Source organism: Panulirus ornatus, chromosome 14 (assembly GCF_036320965.1).
Source record: "Panulirus ornatus isolate Po-2019 chromosome 14, ASM3632096v1, whole genome shotgun sequence".
Lineage (NCBI taxonomy): Eukaryota > Metazoa > Arthropoda > Malacostraca > Decapoda > Palinuridae > Panulirus > Panulirus ornatus.
Window position 1 is genome coordinate 46,287,990 of NC_092237.1, and position 21,988 is coordinate 46,309,977.

At 39.4% G+C, this 21,988-nt stretch overlaps 2 protein-coding genes across 3 annotated transcripts in view; one reads left to right on the top strand and one right to left on the bottom strand.

The window, feature by feature from the left end:
• Positions 1-14,333: 14,333 nt before the first annotated feature.
• Positions 14,334-21,416, bottom strand: LOC139753371 (uncharacterized). Its single transcript, XM_071669779.1, has 2 exons — positions 21,384-21,416; positions 14,334-19,852 (listed from the first exon to the last, which is right to left on the bottom strand). Exon 2 carries the CDS (start codon positions 19,849-19,851, stop codon positions 19,090-19,092), a length of 762 nt encoding a protein of 253 aa, XP_071525880.1. The 5' UTR covers position 19,852; positions 21,384-21,416; the 3' UTR covers positions 14,334-19,089.
• Positions 21,417-21,507: 91 nt separating this feature from the next.
• Positions 21,508-21,988, top strand: part of Trp1 (translocation protein 1) — an 84,149-nt gene continuing 83,668 nt past the window's right edge. The window contains exon 1 of one of the 2 annotated variants that reach the window (XM_071669775.1): positions 21,508-21,660. In XM_071669775.1, the coding sequence (XP_071525876.1) occupies positions 21,625-21,660 (36 nt within the window). In that variant the 5' untranslated portion in view covers positions 21,508-21,624. The remainder of the gene's footprint in view (positions 21,661-21,988) is intronic. The other variant, XM_071669773.1, reaches the window with a different exon arrangement.

Sequence of the window (21,988 nt, forward strand, 5' to 3'; positions counted from 1 at the left end):
GTTACTTACTCGATCAAACCACCTCACACCACACATTGTCCTCAAACATCTCATTTCCAGCACATCCATCCTCCTGCGCACAACTCTATCCATAGCCCATGCCTCGCAACCATACAACATTTTTGGAACCACTATTCCTTCAAACATACCCATTTTTGCTTTCCGAGATAATGTTCTCGACTTCCACACATTCTTCAAGGCTCCCAGAATTTTCGCCCCCTCCCCCACCCTATGATCCACTTCCGCTTCCATGGTTCCATCCGCTGCCAGATCCACTCCCAGATATCTAAAACACTTCACTTCCTCCAGTTTTTCTCCATTCAAACTCACCTCCCAATTGACTTGACCCTCAACCCTACTGTACCTAATAACCTTGCTCTTATTCACATTTACTCTTAACTTTCTTCTTTCACACACTTTACCAAACTCAGTCACCAGCTTCTGCAGTTTCTCACATGAATCAGCCACCAGCGCTGTATCATCAGCGAACAACAACTGACTCACTTCCCAAGCTCTCTCATCCCCAACAGACTTCATACTTGCCCCTCTTTCCAAAACTCTTGCATTCACCTCCCTAACAACCCCATCCATAAACAAATTAAACAACCATGGAGACATCACACACCCCTGCCGCAAACCTACATTCACTGAGAACCAATCACTTTCCTCTCTTCCTACACGTACACATGCCTTACATCCTCGATAAAAACTTTTCACTGCTTCTAACAACTTGCCTCCCACACCATATATTCTTAATACCTTCCACAGAGCATCTCTATCAACTCTATCATATGCCTTCTCCAGATCCATAAATGCTACATACAAATCCATTTGTTTTTCTAAGTATTTCTCACATACATTCTTCAAAGCAAACACCTGATCCACACATCCTCTACCACTTCTGAAACCACACTGCTCTTCCCCAATCTGATGCTCTGTACATGCCTTCACCCTCTCAATCAATATCCTCCCATATAATTTACCAGGAATACTCAACACTTTTTTTTTTTTTTTATATACTTTGTCGCTGTCTCCCGCGTTTGCGAGGTAGCGCAAGGAAACAGACGAAAGAAATGGCCCAACCCCCCCATACACATGTATATACATACGTCCACACACACAAATATACATACCTACACAGCTTTCCATGGTTTACCCCAGACGCTTCACATGCCTTGATTCAATCCACTGACAGCACGTCAACCCCGGTATACCACATCGCTCCAATTCACTCTATTCCTTGCCCTCCTTTCACCCTCCTGCATGTTCAGGCCCTGATCACACAAAATCTTTTTCACTCCATCTTTCCACCTCCAATTTGGTCTCCCTCTTCTCCTCGTTCCCTCCACCTCCGACACATATATCCTCTTGGTCAATCTTTCCTCACTCATTCTCTCCATGTGCCCAAACTACTTCAAAACACCCTCTTCTGCTCTCTCAACCACGCTTTTTTTATTTCCACACATCTCTCTTACCCTTACGTTACTCACTCGATCAAACCACCTCACACCACACATTGTCCTCAAACATCTCATTTCCAGCACATCCATCCTCCTGCGCACAACTCCATAGCCCACGCCTCGCAACCATACAACATTGTTGGAACCACTATTCCTTCAAACATACCCATTTTTGCTTTCCGAGATAATGTTCTCAACTTCCACACATTCTTCAAGGCCCCCAGAATTTTCGCCCCCTCCCCCACCCTATGATCCACTTTCGCTTCCATGGTTCCATCCACTGCCAGATCCACTCCCAGATATCTAAAACACTTCACTTCCTCCAGTTTTTCTCCATTCAAACTCACCTCCCAATTGACTTGACCCTAAACCCTACTGTACCTAATAACCTTGCTCTTATTCACATTTACTCTTAACTTTCTTCTTCCACACACTTTACCAAACTCAGTCACCAGCTTCTGCAGTTTCTCACATGAATCAGCCACCAGCGCTGTATCATCAGCGAACAACAACTGACTCAACAAACTTATACCTCTGTAATTTGAGCACTCACTCTTATCCCCTTTGCCTTTGTACAATGGCACTATGCACGCATTCCGCCAATCCTCAGGCACCTCACCATGAGTCATACATACATTAAATAACCTTACCAACCAGTCAACAATACAGTCACCCCCTTTTTTAATAAATTCCACTGCAATACCATCCAAACCTGCTGCCTTGCCGGCTTTCATCTTCCGCAAAGCTTTTACTACCTCTTCTCTGTTTACCAGAAAGGTGCAAGAGGTGAAAAAAAGGGCAAATGAGAGTTGGGGTGAGAGAGTATCATTAAATTTTAGGGAGAATAAAAAGATGTTCTGGAAGAAGGTAAATAAAATGCGTAAGACAAGGGAGCAAATGGGAACTTCAGTGAAGGGCGCAAATGGGGAGGTGATAACAAGTAGTGGTGATGTGAGAAGGAGATGGAGTGAGTATTTTGAAGGTTTGTTGAATGTGTTTGATGATAGAGTGGCAGATATAGGGTGTTTTGGTCGAGGTGGTGTGCAAAGTGAGAGGGTTAGGGAAAATATATGATTTATGATTTATATATAATTCATATATATATAATTTATGGGAGCGGGGGGCTGGAAATCCTCCCCTCTCATTATTTTTTTTTTTAATTTTCCAAAAGAAGGAACAGAGAAGGGGGCCAGGTGAGCATATTCCCTCAATGGCCCAGTTCTCTGTTCTTAACGCTACCTCGCCAACGCGGGAAATGGCGAATAGTTTGAAAGAAAGAAAAATATATAATTTATGTATATATGTTTCCTGGTGCTACTTCATTGATGTGGGAAACATCTAAAGATCCTGTGGCATGAGAAAGGTGGGAGGTGGGAGGTGGGCAGATGAGAAAGTAAGATTTTAGTGAAAGAGAAGAGAAAGGTATTTGGACGATTTTTGCAGGGAAGTAGTGCAAATGACTGGGAGATGTATAAAACAAAGAGGCATGATGTCAAGAGAAAGGTGCAATAGGTGAAAAAGAGGGCAGCTGAGAGTTGGGGTGAAAGAGTATCATTAAATTTTAGGGAGAATAAAAAGATGTTTTGGAAGGAGGTAAATAAACAGCGTATGACGAGAACAAAGGCAACATCAGTGAAGGAAGCTAATGGGGAGGTAATAACAAGTAGTGGTGAAGTGAGAAGGAGGAGATGGAGTGAGCATTTTTAAGGTTTGTTGAATGTCTTTGATGATAGAGGTGGTGTGCGAAGTGAGAGGGTCAGGGAGAATGTTTGGTAAACAGAGAAGAGGTAGTGTAAGTTTTGTGGAAGGCGAAAGCTGTCAAGGCAGCAGGTTTGGATGGTATTGCAGTGGAATTTATTAAAAAGGGGGGTGACTGTGTTGTTGACTGGTTGGTAAAGATATTCAATGTATGTATGGTTCATGGTGAAGTGCTTGAGGATTGGCGAAATGCATGCATAGTGCCATAGTACAAAGCAAAGGGGATAAAGATGAGCGTTCAAATTACAAAGGTATAAGTTTGTTGAGTATTCCTGGGAAATTATATGGGAGGGTATTGAATGAGAGGGTCAAGGCATGTACAGAGCATCAGATTGGGAAGAGCAGTGTGGTTTCAGAAGTGGTAGAGGATGTGTGGATCAGGTGTTTGCTTTGAAGAATGTATGAGAGAAATACTTAGAAAAACAGATGGATTTGTATGTAGCATTTATGGATCTGAAGAAAGCATGTGATAGAGTTGATAGAGATGCTTTGTGGAAGGTATTGAGAATATATGGTGTGGGAGGTAAGTTGCCAGAGGCAGTGAAAAGTTTTTATGAAGGATATAAGGCATGTGTACGAGTAGGAAGAGAGGAAAGTGAGTGGTTCCCAGTGAATGTTGGTTTGCAGCAAGGGTGTGTGATGTCTCCACGGCTGTTTAATTTGTTTATGGATGGGGTTGTTAAGGAAGTGAATGCAAGAGTTTTGGAGAGAGGGGCAAGTATGCAGTCTGTTGTGGATGAGAGAGCTTGGGAAGCGAGTCAATTGTTCCCTGATGATACAGCGCTGGTGGCTGATTCGTGTGAGAAACTGCAGAAGCTAGTGACTGAGTTTGGTAAAGTGTGTGAAAGAAGAAAGCTGAGAGTAAATGTGAATAAGAGCAAGGTTATTAGGTTCAGTAGGGTTGAGGGACAAGTCAATTGGGAGGTAAGTTTGAATGGAGAAAAAGTGGAGGAAGTAAAGTTTTTTAGATATCTGGGAGTGGATTTAGCAGCAGATGGAAGCAGAAGTGAGTCACAGGGTGGGGGAGGAGGCGAAAGTTCTGGGAGCGTTGAAGAATGTGTGGAAGGTGGAATGTTATCTCGGAGAGCAAAAAGGGGTATGTAATAAAAAGAGTGTGGTTGAGAGAGTAGAAGAGGGTGTTTTGAAATGGTTTGATCACATGGAGAGAATGAGTGAGGAAATATTGACAAAGAGGATATATGTGTCAGAGATAGAAGGAATGAGGAGAAGTGGGAGACCAAATTGGAGGTGGAGGGATGGAGTGAAAAAGATTTTGAGCGATCAGGGCTTGAACATACAGGAGAGTGAAAGGTGTGCAAGGAATAGAGTGAATTGGAACAATGTGATATATCAGGGTCGACATGCTGTGAATGGATTAAACCAGGGCATGTGAAGCGTCTGAGGTAAACCACGGAATCTTTTATGGGCCCTGGATGTGGAAGGGGAGCTGTGGTTTTGGTGCATTACACATGACAGCTAAACTGAGTGTGAACAAATGTGGCCTTCGTTGTTTTTTCCTAGCGCTACTGCGCGCATACGGGGGGGGGGGGGTCATGCGTTGCACAGAGGCGACAGGAATGGATGAAGGCAGCAAGTATGAATATGTACATGTGTATATATATATATATATATATATATATATATATATATATATATATATATATATATATATATATATATATATATATGTATACTGTGAAATGTATAGATATGTATACTTGTATGTGTGGGCGTTTATGTATATACATGTGTATGTGGGTGGGTTGGCCCATTCTTTCGTCTATTTCCTTGCGCTACTTCACTGACACGGGAGACAGTGACTAAGTATGATAATAAATAATACATATATTTTATTATTATTATTATACTTTGTCGCTGTCTCCTGCATTAGCAAGGTAGGATAAGGAAACAGACGAAAGAATGGCCCAACCCACCCACATACACATGTATATACATACACGTCCACACAAGCACATATACATACCTATACATCTCAACGTATACATATATATACACACACAAATATATATATATATATATATATATATATATATATATATATATATATATATATATATATATATATATATACACATGTACATAATTCATACTGTCTGCCCATATTCATTCCCGTTGCCACCCCGCCACACATGAAATGACAACCCCCTCCCCCCGCATGTGCGCGAGGTAGCACTAAGAAAAGACAACAAAGGCCAAATTCATTCAAACTCAGTCTCTAACTGTCATGTATAATGCACCGAAACCACAGCTCCCTTTCCACATCCAGGACCCACAAAACTTTCCATGGTTTACCCCAGACGCTTCACATGCCCTGGATCAATCCATTGACAGCACGTTGACCCCGGTATACCACATCGTTTCAATTCACTCTATTTCTTGCACGTCTTTCACCCTCCTGCATGTTCAGGCCATCTTTCCACCTCCAATTTGGTCTCCCACTTCTCCTCGTTCCCTCCACCTCGGACACATACATCCTCTTTGTCAATCTTTCCTCACTCATTCTCTCCATGTGACCAAACCATTTCAAAACACCCTCTTCTGCTCTCTCAACCACACTCTTTTTATTACCACACATCTCTCTTACCCTTTCATTACTTACTCAATCAAACCACCTCGCACCACATATGGTCCTCAAACATCTCATTTCCAGCACATCCATCCTCCTCCGCACAACTCTATCTATAGCCCATGCCTCACAACCATACAACATTGTCGGAACCAACATTCTCGCCTTCCACACATTTTTCAATGCTCCCAGAACTTTCGCTCCCACCCCCATCCTATGACTCACTTCCGCTTCCATGGTTCCATCCGCTGCCAAATCCACTCCCAGATATCTAAAACACTTCACTTCCTCCAGTTTTTCTCCATTCAAACTTACCTCCCAATTGACTTGTCCCTCAACCCTACTGTACCTAATAACCTAATATATATATATATATATATATATATATATATATATATATATATATATATATATATATATATTCTTAATACCTTCCACAAGGCATCTCTATCCACTCTATCATATGCCTTCTCCAGATCCATAAATGCTACATACAAATCCATTTGCTTTTCTAAGTATTTCTCACATACATTCTTCAAAGCAAACACCTGATCCACACATCCTCTACCACTTCTGAAACCACACTGCTCTTCCCCAATCTGATGCTCTGTACATGCCTTCACCCTCTCAATCAATACCCTCCCATATAATTTACCAGGAATACTCAACAAACTTATACCTCTGTAATTTGAGCACTCACTCTTATCCCCTTTGCCTTTGTACCATGGCACTATGCACGCATCCTGCCAATCCTCAGGCACCTCACCATGAGTCATACATACATTAAATAACCTTACCAACCAGTCAACAATACAGTCACCCCCTTTTTTAATAAATTCCACTGCAATACCATCCAAACCCGCTGCCTTGCCGGCTTTCATCTTCCGCAAAGCTTTTACTACCTCTTCTCTGTTTACCAAATCATTTTCCCTAACCCTCTCATTTTGCACACCACCTCGACCAAAACACCCTATATCTGCCACTCTATCATCAAACACATTCAACAAACCTTCAAAATACTCACTCCATCTCCTTCTCACATCACCACTACTTGTTATCACCTCCCCATTTGCGCCCTTCACTGAAGTTCCCATTCGCTCCCTTGTCTTACGCACTTTATTTACCTCCTTCCAGAAGGTATTAAGAATATATGGTGTGGGAGGCAAGTTGTTAGAAGCAGTGAAAAGTTTTTATTGAGGATGTAAGGCATGTGTACGTGTAGGAAGAGAGGAAAGTGATTGGTTCTCAGTGAATGTAGGTTTGCGGCAGGGGTGTGTGATGTCTCAATGGTTGTTTAATTTGTTTATGGATGGGGTTGTTAGGGAGGTGAATGCAAGAGTTTTGGAAAGAGGGGCAAGTATGAAGTCTGTAGTGGATGAGAGAGCTTGGGAAGTGAGTCAGTTGTTGTTCGCTGATTATACAGCACTGGTGGCTGATTCATGTGAGAAACTGCAGAAGCTGGTGACTGAGTTTGGTAAAGTGTGTGAAAGAAGAAAGTTAAGAGTAAATGTGAATAAGAGCAAGGTTATTAGGTACAGTAGGGTGGAGGGTCAAGTCAGTTGGGAGGTAAGTTTGAATGAAGAAAAACTGGAGGAAGTAAAGTGTTTTAGATATCTGGGAGTGGATCTGGCAGCGGATGGAACCATGGAAGCGGTAGTGGATCATAGGGTGGGGGAGGGGGTGAAAATCCTGGGAGCCTTGAAGAATGTGTGGAAGTCGAGAACATTATCTCGGAAAGCAAAAATGGGTATGTTTAAAGGAATAGTGGTTCCAACAATGTTGTATGGTTGCGAGGCTTGGGCTATGGATAGAGTTGTGCGCAGGAGGATGGATGTTCTGGAAATGAGATGTTTGAGGACAATGTGTGGTGTGAGGTGGTTTGATCGAGTAAGTAACGTATGGGTAAGAGAGGTGTGTGGAAAAAAAAAGAGCGTGGTTGAGAGAGGAGAAGAGGGTGTTTTGAAATGGTTTGGGCACAAGGAGAGAATGAGTGAGGAAAGATTGACCAAGAGGATATATGTGTCAGAGGTGGAGGGAACGAGAAGTGGGAGACCAAATTGGAGGTGGAAAGATGGAGTGAAAAAGATTTTGTGTGATCGGGGCCTGAACATGCAGGAGGGTGAAAGGAGGGCAAGGAATAGAGTGAATTGGATATATGTGTATATATGTATATGTCTGTGTGTGTATACATATGTGTACATTGAGATGTATAGGTATGTATATTTGCATGTGTGGACATGTATGTATATACCTGTGTATGTGGGTGGGTTGGGCCATTCTTTCGTCTGTTTCCTTGCGCTACCTCGCTAACGCGGGAGACAGCGACAAAGCAGAATAAATAAATAAATATAAAATAATATCCCTGGGGATAGGGGAGCACAAATACTTCCCACGTATTCCCTGCGTGTCGTAGAAGGCGACTAAAAGGGGAGGGAGCGGGGGGCTGGAAATCCTCCCCTCTCGTTTTTTTTTTTTTCTAATTTTCCAAAAGAAGGAACAGAGAATTGGGCCAGGTGAGGGTAGTCCCTCAAAGGCCCAGTCCTCTGTTCTTAACACTACCTCGCTAATGCGGGAAATGGCGAATAGTTTGAAAGAAAAAAGAAAAAAGAATATATATCTATATATATATCTATATATATATATATATATATATATATATATATATTCCCTGGGGATAGGGGAGAAAGAATACTTCCCACGTATTCCCTGCGTGTCGTAGAAGGCGACTAAAAGGGAAGGGAGCGGGGGGCTGGAAATCCTCCCCTCTCGTTTTTTTTTTTTTTTTTTTTTTTTTTTTTTTTTTTTTTTTTAATTTTCCAAAAGAAGGAACAGAGAAGAGGGCCAGGTGAGGATATTCCCTCAAAGGCCCAGTCCTCTGTTCTTAACGCTACCTCGCTATCGCGGGAAATAGCGAATAGTATGAAAAAAAAAAAAAAAAAAAAAAAAAATATATATATATATATATATATATATATATATATATATGTGTGTGTGTGTGTGTGTGTGTGTGTGTGTGCATGTGTCTGTTTATCATTAGTGTCACTATTTTTTACATAAAGTCCAATGGAATGATACTTTGCATTTTTTCTTCTTTGTTTGCAGGCATTATAAATATTATAGTATCTTCTAATATTAATTCCTGTTTTATATCCTTTTATAGGCCTATGGTGATTGCTGGGAAGTGCAGAGCAAAGTAGCTGTTTGTTTACATTCGGTAACTGTGTGGTGCTGCTGTAAAGTCAGGGTACATTTAACTCCATATTTTTTCATACTTTATATGTATTTGAGAATTTTTGTGCTTGATTTGGAAAATATGTAAAAAAATTTAGAAAATGTGACAACTGGTAGATATTTGTAGGCAGTCACCAATCAGGGAGGTATTTTGCCAGCACTACCTGCCTGGCTATTGGAAGGGTTAGTGATGGCTGAACAAGCCAGCACTTCAATAGTCAGGTTACACTCCTTTGACCCAGATAGCTGCCTTACTCATATGTGATGTGGTCTAGCATTCTGCCCACAAACATACTATCTTTCCTTGTCACATATAACATTAGACAACTCACTCTTTGTAACTAGATTTTCTTAGTGAAAGCTAATCACTAACCCTGCATTTTGGCAAAATGGTAGGGACTGTAAACAGTAGTTGTAAGTAGGAACATTAGACAGGAGCATTGAACAGAAACAGTAGGCTGGAAAATTTGGTAGACGTAGTTGGTAAGAAAATTGTGTAGAATTGCCCTTTGTCAATGGCCTGTTAAGAGTGAGGTACTAAAGACTTAAGATGACACTGGAGTTTAACAGTTATGGAGACTTGCTGTGGCCACCCTCTTGTGGGAGTTCATAAAGGAAGCAAGTATCAGAGATTTACAGATTGATTATTTTGCTGGATAGCTGACACAAAGGGAACTGGCATGAAATCTAATTACATCCCCTAAAGGATCAAACAAAGTTCATTGTTTCCATGATGACAAGTATATGAACAGTGTACACTAACTGCTGAAAACAATACTGAGTACATTAACATTCATTTTCAAATCAAGGTTTTAAGAAAGTTACATCTTTATTCGTTCATCATAAGTTTTAATACAGCAAGGAGAAAGAGACTAGAGTTCCATCCAACTATTCTGTCAAACCCATTTTATTGTTATTATAGGATAGTTCACCATGTGTTTGTTAATGTTCCGTCTATGTTTAAGAGTGGAAACCTCCCATAGATACAGTCTACAGCCTAACTGGTCAGTACCATTTCTGACTATAACAAAATCAAATTTTTATCAGATTTCAATCACTGTCTGCTTTTACTGATGGTTAACTTGAATTCTGAACTGTTACCCAATTGTGAAAATGTCCTTTGTCAGATGGAACAGAGAAAAGACCACAAAGCTCTGGTGCAGAAATGCGGGCAAACTTGCTACATATATTGCAGCCACCATTTTATACTTAAGTATTATTACCTCTCAATAAGAGACCACAGCAATGCAATGAATTATGAATATCATATAGGAAACAACTTTATGTCAGGGATTACAAATATGCAGGAAAATCTTGCAGTGCTCTTTAATGAAAGAATGTCAGATGGAAAATATTAGTGCCAAGACTCCATGCTACAACCATCTGACATACAATCATATATACTTGCATACTAGCTAAAAAAATTATTTCCCCATCCAACATCTGAAGAATCAAATGTACTTACCAACCATGGAACTATTTTGTTCAGCAGTGTGTCTCCACAAAATATTCTGCCTTCCAAACAAAACAAGCATTAGCTGTTCATTGCCATTTTGTGTAGGCTGTTCCCTTTTAATTTTGCCCCCTCTGTCTATCTATATCTCCAATGTCCATTCCCTTTGGGAACTCAAGGGAGTGGCCACATTGTCTCCATAACTGGTGAACTTCAGTGCCACTTTTGGTAGCTGTCATTATGTCTGTGAAGTACCCACACCATTATCTGAACCACCCAATACTCAGCAAGCTGCTGCATCGCATGATTATTGTGTGGCCATTGGCAATTCAAGGGTGAGCCGTTTTGATACCTGCTTCTTTCCCCACACATCAAAGCTTTTGAACTCTCTACCTTCTCATGTCTTAACCAGTAACTATGACCTGGCACATGTCAAAAGACAGGTCTTTCATGTCCTCAAGAATTTGTAAGTATTTTCCCGTGTCTTTTCTTTTTCCACTTCATAATTCTCTATTTTAATTAAAGCATAGCCTTGATGTGGACTTTTGTCTGTGACTGCAGCCTTCAACATAAAAAAAAAATATGCAATTAACGCTGGTGCACTTAAGAAGCATTGAAGCCTAACCTTGGTGAAGTTACACATAAAAAAGAAGTCTTAGAGGGGTGAAACTCCATTGCAGATTGGCTTTTCATTAACCCTTAACCATTCTCCTACAACCCTTATAGCCACTTACTACTACTTATCAAGACTTACTAACACTTAGAGCCACGTATGACCACTTGCTACCACATATTAAGACAATCATCAGGACAATCATCAAGGATAAGGTAGGAATTCCTGAGTATGTAAGGGGATCTACAGCCATGCAGCTCACCATAATTACTAAAAAACAGGAACAGTGTCACTGATGAGAATGAGAAACTTTTGTAGCTTGAGGACTAGCATTAGTGTCACATCCAAGTTTGCCTCATGCTGGTTCAGGAGAAGGCTTTGAGCATATATAGGTAATTAAATGTGCATTTTTTCATTAAAAGTTACTTTATTTTATTACTACAGACAGGTATATACTCTTGATTTTCTGCAAATTTTCATTACCATATTTCTTTGTAATTTCTTTTTATTTTCTGACATACAAACATTTCAACTTAGAACAGGATACAGGAAGAAAACCCATTCATAAATTGGAGACTCCCTGTATTAACCTGACATGAATCAATTATCAATGAACCAAATCAGATAACTTCAGAGAACAGATTAAAGCTTAACAAATTTTAAAAGGAACAACTAATTTTCCTGATGTCTTGAAATGGTATTACATTTACCACGATCTTCATGCCACTGATACATAAGTAAAGGAAATACATGATTTTTGTTAAGCTGATATTTTAGCCTGTTTTGTATTAAAGCCCCATTACCAAACTCCATTTGTAAACAATACCTGTTCATCTCATTCATACTGTCTATCACCAATGTCATACTTTTTTCCTTACAACACCTCATACTTTGAAAACGTACTCTTTATTAACATTTTCTTTTCTCTCTTATTTGTTTACTGTTCCATGTAAAAAATGTAGCATTTCCATAAGCCAGCTACATGAAAATTCAGAAATAGTGGCATTATGCAGAGGATTTCATTAAAGTGATTGGCAGTATAGAAAGAAAATTTTACAAAAGGCTGGGTTGTGACTGATAAGGCTTAAAAACCTTGTAATGCATCCAACAAACCCTTATATTTTTCTGAAGAACAGAGATATGAAAAATAACAATCTTTCTTATCAGAAAACTAAAGTTGAACTCTGGACCACGGTTTTTGCCTCGGAGCACATCAATTCTAACAGCACAACAACCCTAACTGACAGTATGTTCACAGAAACTGATTAATATCTGTAATCACTCACAATGTTATCCATATATTATTATTATCTGTGGTATACATACCAATGCAAGAATAAAAGGTGGCATGAAGCAGCAATTGATACAAAGGGTGGAGATAAGCAGCACTTAGTAATTTGTTAATGTGATGATATAAACAATGACAATAATTTCTTATACATATATTTTGCATTAATATGGGTAAAACTGAAAGTTGATGGAGAGAGATGGGTGATTATTGGTGCATATGCACCTGGGCATGAGAAGAGAGATCATGAGAGGCAAGTGTTTTAGGAGCAGCTGAATGAGTGTGTTAGTGGTTTTGATGCACAAGACTGGGTTATAGTGATGGGTGATTTGAATGCAAAGGTGAGTAATGTGGCAGTTGAGGGAATAATTGGTATACATGGGGTGTTCAGTGTTGTAAATGGAAATGGTGAAGAGCTTGTAGATTTATGTGCTGAAAAAGGACTGGTGATTGGGAATACCTGGTTTAGAAAGCGAGATATACATAAGTATACGTATGTAAGTAGGAGGGATGGCCAGAGAGCGTTATTGGATTATGTGTTAATTGACAGGCGCGCGAAAGAGAGACTTTTGGATGTTAATGTGCTGAGAGGTGCAACTGGAGGGATGTCTGATCATTATCTTGTGGAGGCTAAGGTGAAGATATACAATTGTATGGGTTTTCAGAGAAGAGTGAATGTTGGGGTGAAGAGAGTGGTGAGAGTAAGTGAGCTTGGGAAGGAGACTTGTGTGAGGAAGTACCAGGAGAGACTGAGTACAGAATGGAAAAAGGTGAGAACAATGGAAGTATGGGGAGCGGGGGAGGAATGGGATGTATTTAGGGAATCAGTGATGGAGTGCGCAAAAGATGCTTGTGGCATGAGAAGCGTGGGAGGTGGGTTAATTAGAAAGGGTAGTGAGTGGTGGGACGAAGAAGTAAGATTATTAGTGAAAGAGAAGAGAGAGACATTTGGACGATTTTTGCAGGGAAAAAATGCAATTGAGTGGGAGATGTATAAAAGAAAGAGACAGGAGGTCAAGAGAAAGGTGCATGAGGTGAAAAAGAGGGCAAATGAGAGTTGGGGTGAGAGAGTATCATTAAATTTTAGGGAGAATAAAAAGATGTTCTGGAAGGAGGTAAATAAAGAGCGTAAGACAAGGGAGCAAATGGGAACTTCAGTGAAGGGCGCTAATGGGGAGGTGATAACAAGTAGTGGTGATGTGAGAAGGAGATGGAGTGAGTATTTTGAAGGTTTGTTAAATGTGTTTGATAATAGAGTGGCAGATATAGGGTGTCTTGGTCGAGGTGGTGTGCAAAGTGATAGGGTTAGGGAAAATGATTTGGTAAACAGAGAAGATGTAGTAAAAGCTTTGCGGAAGACGAAAGCCAGCAAGGCAGCGGGTTTGGATGGTATTGCAGTGGAATTTATTAAAAAAGGGGGTGACTGTATTGTTGACTGTTTGGTAAGGTTATTTAATGTATGTATGAATCATGGTGAGGTGCCTGAGGATTGGCAGAATGCGTGCATAGAGCCATTGTACAAAGGCAAAGGGGATAAGAGTGAGTGCTCAAATTACAGAGGTATAAGTTTGTTGAGTATTCCTGGTAAATTATATGGGAGGGTATTGATTGAGAGGGTGAAGGCATGTACAGAGCATCAGATTGGGGAAGAGCAGTGTGGTTTCAGAAGTGGTAGAGGATGTGTGGATCAGGTGTTTGCTTTGAAGAATGTATGTGAGAAATACTTAGAAAAGCAAATGGATTTGTATGTAGCATTTATGGATCTGGAGGAGGCATATGATAGAGTTGATAGAGATGCTCTGTGGAAGGTATTAAGAATATATGGTGTGGGAGGCAAGTTGTTAGAAGCAGTGAAAAGTTTTTATCGAGGATGTAAGGCATGTGTACGTGTAGGAAGAGAGGAAAGTGATTGGTTCTCAGTGAATGTAGGTTTGCGGCAGGGGTGTGTGATGTCTCCATGGTTGTTTAATTTGTTTATGGATGGGGTTGTTAGGGAGGTGAATGCAAGAGTTTTGGAAAGAGGGGCAAGTATGAAGTCTGTTGGGGATGAGAGAGCTTGGGAAGTGAGTCAGTTGTTGCTTGCTGATGATACAGCGCTGGTGGCTGATTCATGTGAGAAACTGCAGAAGCTGGTGACTGTGTTTGGTAAAGTGTGTGAAAGAAGAAAGTTAAGAGTAAATGTGAATAAAAGCAAGGTTATTAGGTACAGTAGGGTTGAGGGTCAAGTCAATTGGGAGGTAAGTTTGAATGTAGAAAAACTGGAGGAAGTAAAGTGTTTTAGATATCTGGGAGTGGATCTGGCAGCAGATGGAACCATGGAAGCGGATGTGAATCATAGGGTGGGGGAGGGGGCGAAAATCCTGGGAGCCTTGAAGAATGTGTGGAAGTCGAGAACATTATCTCGGAAAGCAAAAATGGGTATGTTTGAAGGAATAGTGGTTCCAACAATGTTGTATGGTTGCGAGGCGTGGGCTATGGATAGAGTTGTGCGCAGGAGGGTGGATGTGCTGGAAATGAGATGTTTGAGGGCAATGTGTGGTGTGAGGTGGTTTGATCGAATAAGTAATGTAAGGGTAAGAGAGATGTGTGGAAATAAAAAGAGTGTGGTTGAGAGAGCAGAAGAGGGTGTTTTGAAATGGTTTGGGCACATGGAGAGAATGAGTGAGGAAAGATTGACCAAGAGGATATATGTGTCGGAGGTGGAGGGAACGAGGAGAAGTGGGAGACCAAATTGGAGGTGGAAAGATGGAGTGAAAAAGATTTTGAGTGATCGGGGCCTGAACATGCAGGAGGGTGAAAGGCGGGCAAGGAATAGAGTGAATTGGATCGATGTGGTATACCGGGGTTTACGTGCTGTCAGTGGATTGAATCAGGGCATGTGAAGCGTCTGGGGTAAACCATGGAAAGTTGTGTGGGGCCTGGATGTGGAAAGGGAGCTGTGGTTTCGGGCATTATTGCATGACAGCTAGAGACTGAGTGTGAACGAATGGGGCCTTTGTTGTCTTTTCCTAGCGCTCCCTCGCACACATGAGGGGGGAGGGGGATGGTATTCCATGTGTGGCAAGGTGGCGATGGGAATAAATAAAGGCAGACAGTGTGAATTGTGTGCATGGGTATATATGTATGTGTCTGTGTGTATATATATGTGTACATTGAGATGTATAGGTATGTATATTTGCATGTGTGGACGTGTATGTATATACATGTGTATGGGAGTGGGTTGGGCCATTTCTTTCGTCTGTTTCCTTGCGCTACCTCGCAAACGCTGGAGACAGCGACAAAGCAAAATAAATAAATAAATAAATATATTTTGCAATTCATACAAAAGCAACTATTTTTTTTAATACATGTTCAAAAATTACTGAGATAGTAAGAGATAAAAAATAGCCTCATAGGGTCTCATCCACTCAAGACATCATGTATAACGCAAAGAAACCAGAGCCCTCTATCTACAGCTAAACCCACACACCTCGTGGTCTTCCCTGATCACTTCATATGCCTTGCTTCAGCCCAATGGGTCTCTGTACACCACAATGCTCCAGTTCTCTCAAATCTACACATAATTGAAACCATTTTGCATGTTCAGACCCCAATAACACGAAGCATCTTTCACTCCATTCTTCATCTTATCCTCAGTCCACTTGTTCCATCAACTTCTGACACATATATCCTCTTAGTCTACCTTCATCGACTCTCAAATATGCTTCACTTGCTACCACACCACCTTCTTACTGTCATTCCTATCTCAATCAACCCTCCTCACTGCATATTGTCCTCAAGCATTTCTATTCACAGCCATGTCCACTCCAAGGTATCCAAGACACTCACTTCCTCCAGGATCTCTCTATTCAAACTCACTTCTTTCTCTTTCCTGCTGAACTTCATGACCTTACTTTCTTTCTTTCACATTAACTCAACTTCTTCCTTTCACACATTATCTCAAACTTGGACATCAATTTCTGGTGTCTCACTCAAGTTTGCAGCCAGAATCATGTCATCTGCTAATAGCAATTGACTCTCTCTCTCTCTCTCTCCCCCCCATCATTTACCTCCATCACCATGCAGAGATTAAACTTTCACCTTTCTCACACCCATGCATTAGTATCTCAATTTAATTCCTTACTGTTTCTAATAGCTTTCTCATACACCATACATATGTAGCACCTTTCATAAGGCATCTCAATCAATCCTATCATATGCTTTCTCTAGATCTATAAATACCACACACAAATCTTTCTTTCTCTAAGTATTTTTCACACAATTTCTTCAAAGCAAACACCTGGTCCATACATTCTCTGTCCTGAAGCCACATTGTTTCTCCTTATTCTGATGCTATATGCATGCCACCATCCTTACTTACAACTTATCAGGTACACTTGACTGTAATTTGAACATTTACTTTTGTTTCCCCTGACTTTATTTACCAGCACTATACAGGCATTCTCTGAGTATTTTTCACACAATTTCTTCATAGCAAACACGTGGTCTATACATCCCCTGTCCTGAAGCCACAATGTTTCTCCTCAATCTGATGCTATATGTAAGCCACCATCCTTACTTACAACTTATCAGGTACACTCGACTCTGTAATTTAAACATTTACTTTTGTTTCCCTTGACTTTATTTAACGGCACTATACAGGTATTTAGTTGAAGGTAAATAGAACGTTCCATGATATTTTAATTTCAAACATTTACTTTAAATCAAATGACAATGTAGTGAACTGTGGTTGCAAAAACTAAGAATTTTCATCAAAAAGTATGTGGTATATCCTGAAATAGCTACACTAATAAAATTGCAATATATCATAGGGAAGAGAAGAAAGAATACAACCCAGATTATCTCTTACATATCCCTAGGGGGGTGTCATTGTGGACTGGAAATCACTCAACCTTGTATTATAACTTCCAAAAAGCAGGAACAGAAAAAGAAACCAAGTGAGGATTTTTCTCAAGTACTCAGTTAGGGGACCTGAACATGGATGGTTGTAACTTGGCTGGAGAGAGGGGACAGATAGGTGCCATGTTCAATAAGAGAAACATAGATGTTCCAACCTGAAATAAAACTGAAGATGAAAAGTGGGTAGAATGTTCAGGGGTCAGTGAGAGGTTTCTCTTGTGGCACTTCTGATAAGGAATAAATGTTGGGTGTGTCAAGGAGTGTAAGGAAGTGTTTTAATTTTACATGGGTTAGAATAATAGTACTTCAAAAAGTGGGCAACTGTTAGTGCTTATCCACCAGGAAGTGAGAGGAAAGAAGAAAGGAATGCAATCTAGAAGTTAAATAAGTTAAATGACTTCTTTGTTAGTTCTGATGCAAGGGATCAAATCATAATGCTATGAGTTCTGAATGCGAGAGTGGGTGAATGAGGTGTTTTAGGGAGGACGTGCTTAACCCTTCAAGTGGGTATCTGTGTGCAGGAGGATTTGTGTGTGTGTGTGTGTGTGTATGTGCATCTCTCATGACATCAGAATTCAAAAGTAACAAAAAAAATCACAAAATTATATTACCTTTGTGATGATCTAGTCTTATCCTAAGTGAATGGCAGCAGGGCCCTGAGGGGTTTGAAAGATTTGTTTAACAGCTTGATAAAAGACATTTCCTTCTTTCAATTGTGTTTTCAGATTGTATTCTTATTTCATGCGCAAGCACACTGGTGATGGTAAATAAAATAAATATATTTAGAAATATATTACCTTTCACACTAAAATTCAGTGTGGGGGATATTGATGGCTAAGTGTGGAGAGGATATGGAAGGATTTGTTTCCTTCTTTATACTGAACACTGTACTCTTCATACACAGACACAGCGTTATATATGACGAGATCTTGTGGTTGTCATGTATGGGGAGGATATCAAAGGTGTCGTTCCCTTGTAAATATTCTAGATCTTTACATGTCATCTGTACCAACGAACTCCATAACTCCAGAATTAGAGAAAATTAGGCACAAGAGTAAGTTCACTGGGGATGCCTCCCCTTCTTATGTAATCTGCCACTAAAACCCTTTGTCACTTATTCCTTGATATTTCTCATGTTATTCTTCTTCCACTTCTTCATCAATTTATATACAAAGTAACTTAAGCATCCAACAACCTAGGTATTTTCCATGGAGTCACCATTGGGTAATCCACTCAGAATGGCAGTTGTAGGTGTGATGAGGATAGAATTTTTTCCATGCCTTCTCAGCAATAGAAAAGAACCCTATAGGATATCAACAATAAGTCAGGTGGATATCTAAAATTCAAAAAGAGGTAGAAAAAGCATGGATATCAACTGATATTGGTTGGTATCATGAAATGGTGGTGAAGGTATGGAGTGGAATGACTTTACAGGATCCTATAGCCACAGAGAGTCATGGAATGGTTTAGTTACAAGAAAGTACTAAAGACAAGGGAAGTAGTGAGGACATGAGTTTAGTTAAAATATATGAATGAATGAAGGCATATGCATCATCAATTCTGTTTGTAAACTTATGGGAAATTGAAATCTTGGGATGATAGATCCATAGGAGCAATCAAGTCTGGAGTGCTAATTAATGTAGCTAAGACATCTATGATTTTAATTTTTTCTCATTGTATATGATTAATAACAAATATAAAACTAAAGGTAATCAAAATTTCAGGATATTGCAATTCTATTCTAGAATTTATAAAATCTAATGGGCCTCAGATATCTCTCGAGAAGCAATATTTATTTGCTTATTCATACTTTCTAAGTTCCTCTCTTAGAGTTAAACCAAATGTATAATTATATGGATGAACAAACTTAGTTTTTTCACCGTTACTTTTAATCAGCTCACGATTTTCGTTTGCCCATTTAAAGATGGACCCTTCTAAGTTGTAAACTTCAACAGGGTTAGATAAGTGCATGTTTTTCAGTTGTTTTATAATCTTCCTAGCTAAGTCAGATGATCTATATCCCAGTGAGCAGTAACAGACAATCTTAAATGGGTCTTCTGTAGCCTCATTAGGCAAAGAAGATCCAAGTGTGGATCCCTCTGCTGTGGACTGAATCCCCATACACTCCTTTAAGAGCTCAGTCAATTCCTCATTGTCAATGGTATCATCAACCCTTCTAGCTCCCTGAAGGTGACTTACTTCATACTCACATTCACTTCGAACATCAAAGAGAATAACAACACCTTTGGAAGCAAGATAACCTTCTGCTGAATCACTCTTGGATTTGCTACTGCAATTACACTGACTTCTTTCTTTTAATACTAAACTATCAAGATCCTTTTCAAATGACTCTCTAATATCTGTAGTGTTATCTTTAGATGTATCATTAACGTGTGCCTCCTGACTGTGAATGCCATCATTCACCTGAACCCTACAGCTATCTTGTACATGCAAGCCACACACAGGTTCCACTGGTACTGATAACCACTGAGCAAGACTTTCAGTGCTAATATGAGAAACATCACTGTATTTCTTGCGGATAACCCAAAGAATTGCATCCATCCTAAAAAAAAATGAAATTACAAATTAGAAATTCACAGCAATTACTGACAAGTGAGGTACAGTACGTGTAATGAAAGTTTTTTCCTTCTGATGAGAAGATATTTAGTCCTTATGAGAATGTAAATATTCAAAAGGATTTCTTTTACTTTCTTAATCATTCTAATAATGAATGAATTTAATAATATGAGTAACATGATGTAATAACTTTAGAGGCGATATACTCAATAAAACAATTACACTGATAACCTAACTTGCAATGGGGTTACAATCCTGGTCAACCATTTGCAAGTTAAAATATCTTGTCAAACAAGTAAAACCCATGTCATAAAGAAGTTCAAGTTCCAAAAGTTTTTCCCTACTTAACTTTTATGGATGGACTATACATGAAAATCTTTCACTTCATCCTTCTACCTCCAATTTGGTCTCCTACTTCTTGTTCCCTCCCTCTAACACATATATCCTCTTTGTCAATATATATATATATATATATATATATATATATATATATATATATATATATATATATATATATATATAAAGCATCTAAACATATATAGCCATTTTCCAATTTTCCATTTTCCAATCTAGTTTTGATGAGAAGCTATACAAAAGTGCTTTATATAGCTCAAGATGATTACAGAAATACCTGCAGCAGAAGAAACTAATGTTCTTTATTAATTAACAATTCATTGGTAGTGGGGAGGGTTATGGCAACTGAGAAAAAATGTTGGGTAAAACGAACTGACTTCAAAATCAACAGAACCTATGGAAAATCAACCTAGCTTACCCATAGCAATCTAACTTTATTGATAATACTATTTCGATAAATAATAATGTATTCATATACTAGCAAGTCCATTTCCATACAATGTTTGATATGTTTACTTCCTCTTGCACATTGCAGCCAACTCACTCTTACTATATACTATCTCTGGTCATTATAATCCTATCATTCAAACTGGTAGAAGAATAATACTCAAACTCAAGCTCATGTGACCTAAATTACCTTTACATTCCAATGACATTCGTTTCCTACAAATCATTACTGTGGTACAATTAAACCCGAACCTGGCCAAATACAGTAATACCATAAGAAAATCATGGCAGCATTAAAATCAAAGTTAAAAACCTTCTTTATTCTTGTTGCCAATATATCTATCGCCTATGTTGGCAAAATAACCACTACATTTTCATCATTTCCGGTATAAATACTTCCAATCTAACGGTACAACTTGGAATTTATTGGAGTAAAAGCAATTGCTTCACATGCTCACAATCTCCGGTTACCTAATAAAGAGAAGTTCCTATAACACACTTAACCCACCATCACTTATCACAGTGAACTATTTCCGGAAATCAATCGTAAAGGTATTTTTGTGATGTTGCCACCCACCCAATCAGTCCTTAAAGACAATCACTAATCCACGGCAAGCCTAAAGAATCCCAAGCCTTGTCGTGTAAGTTATTAAATTCATATAAAACAGGCATGGTTAACGTGACGCGGTTATATACAAATTTGAAGGTCTAAGCACCTTTGCGGTAGGAGGTCAGTCGTCCACGTCACTCGCTACTCCCGCCACTTAGTCAATGCAAAATCTATAATCAATCATATCTCTATTTATATAACATAAAAGCGGAACATGATATAAGGATAATTGGAATATTTAGATACATAAATTATAGAGAAAGTAAGAATAAATCGCAAAGGTAATAAAAAACTTTAGTGCAGAACCTCTTGTTCAGGTTTCCATTTTATGACAACAAATATTAACCATGGTCGAGAAAAGGAAGAGTAAGAAGAAAACTCAGGTAATCTTTCTTTTTATTTCTTGCATAATACCTTGCGTAGCCACTTGATTTATTCCAATAACCTCACAAGAGTTTCTAATCTATTGATTTGTAGTTAAAGAAAATAATGCCAAAGTCCTGAAATACGAAAGTAAGCAGGTTGAGCATGTAGGTGTAGGGTCAACCAGCTGTTTATCTTCTAGTTGCTTTAAGGTTCGGGAAGGTTGAAAATGATAAGCAACTTTACCGTTGTGGATAACGGTCTGAAAAGGTCAGTGACTTCTCCCCTGGAGTCTGACGTACCGGCTGCGGGTTGGCTGCTCTCCGTTAGTTGGTTAACTTGGTTGGA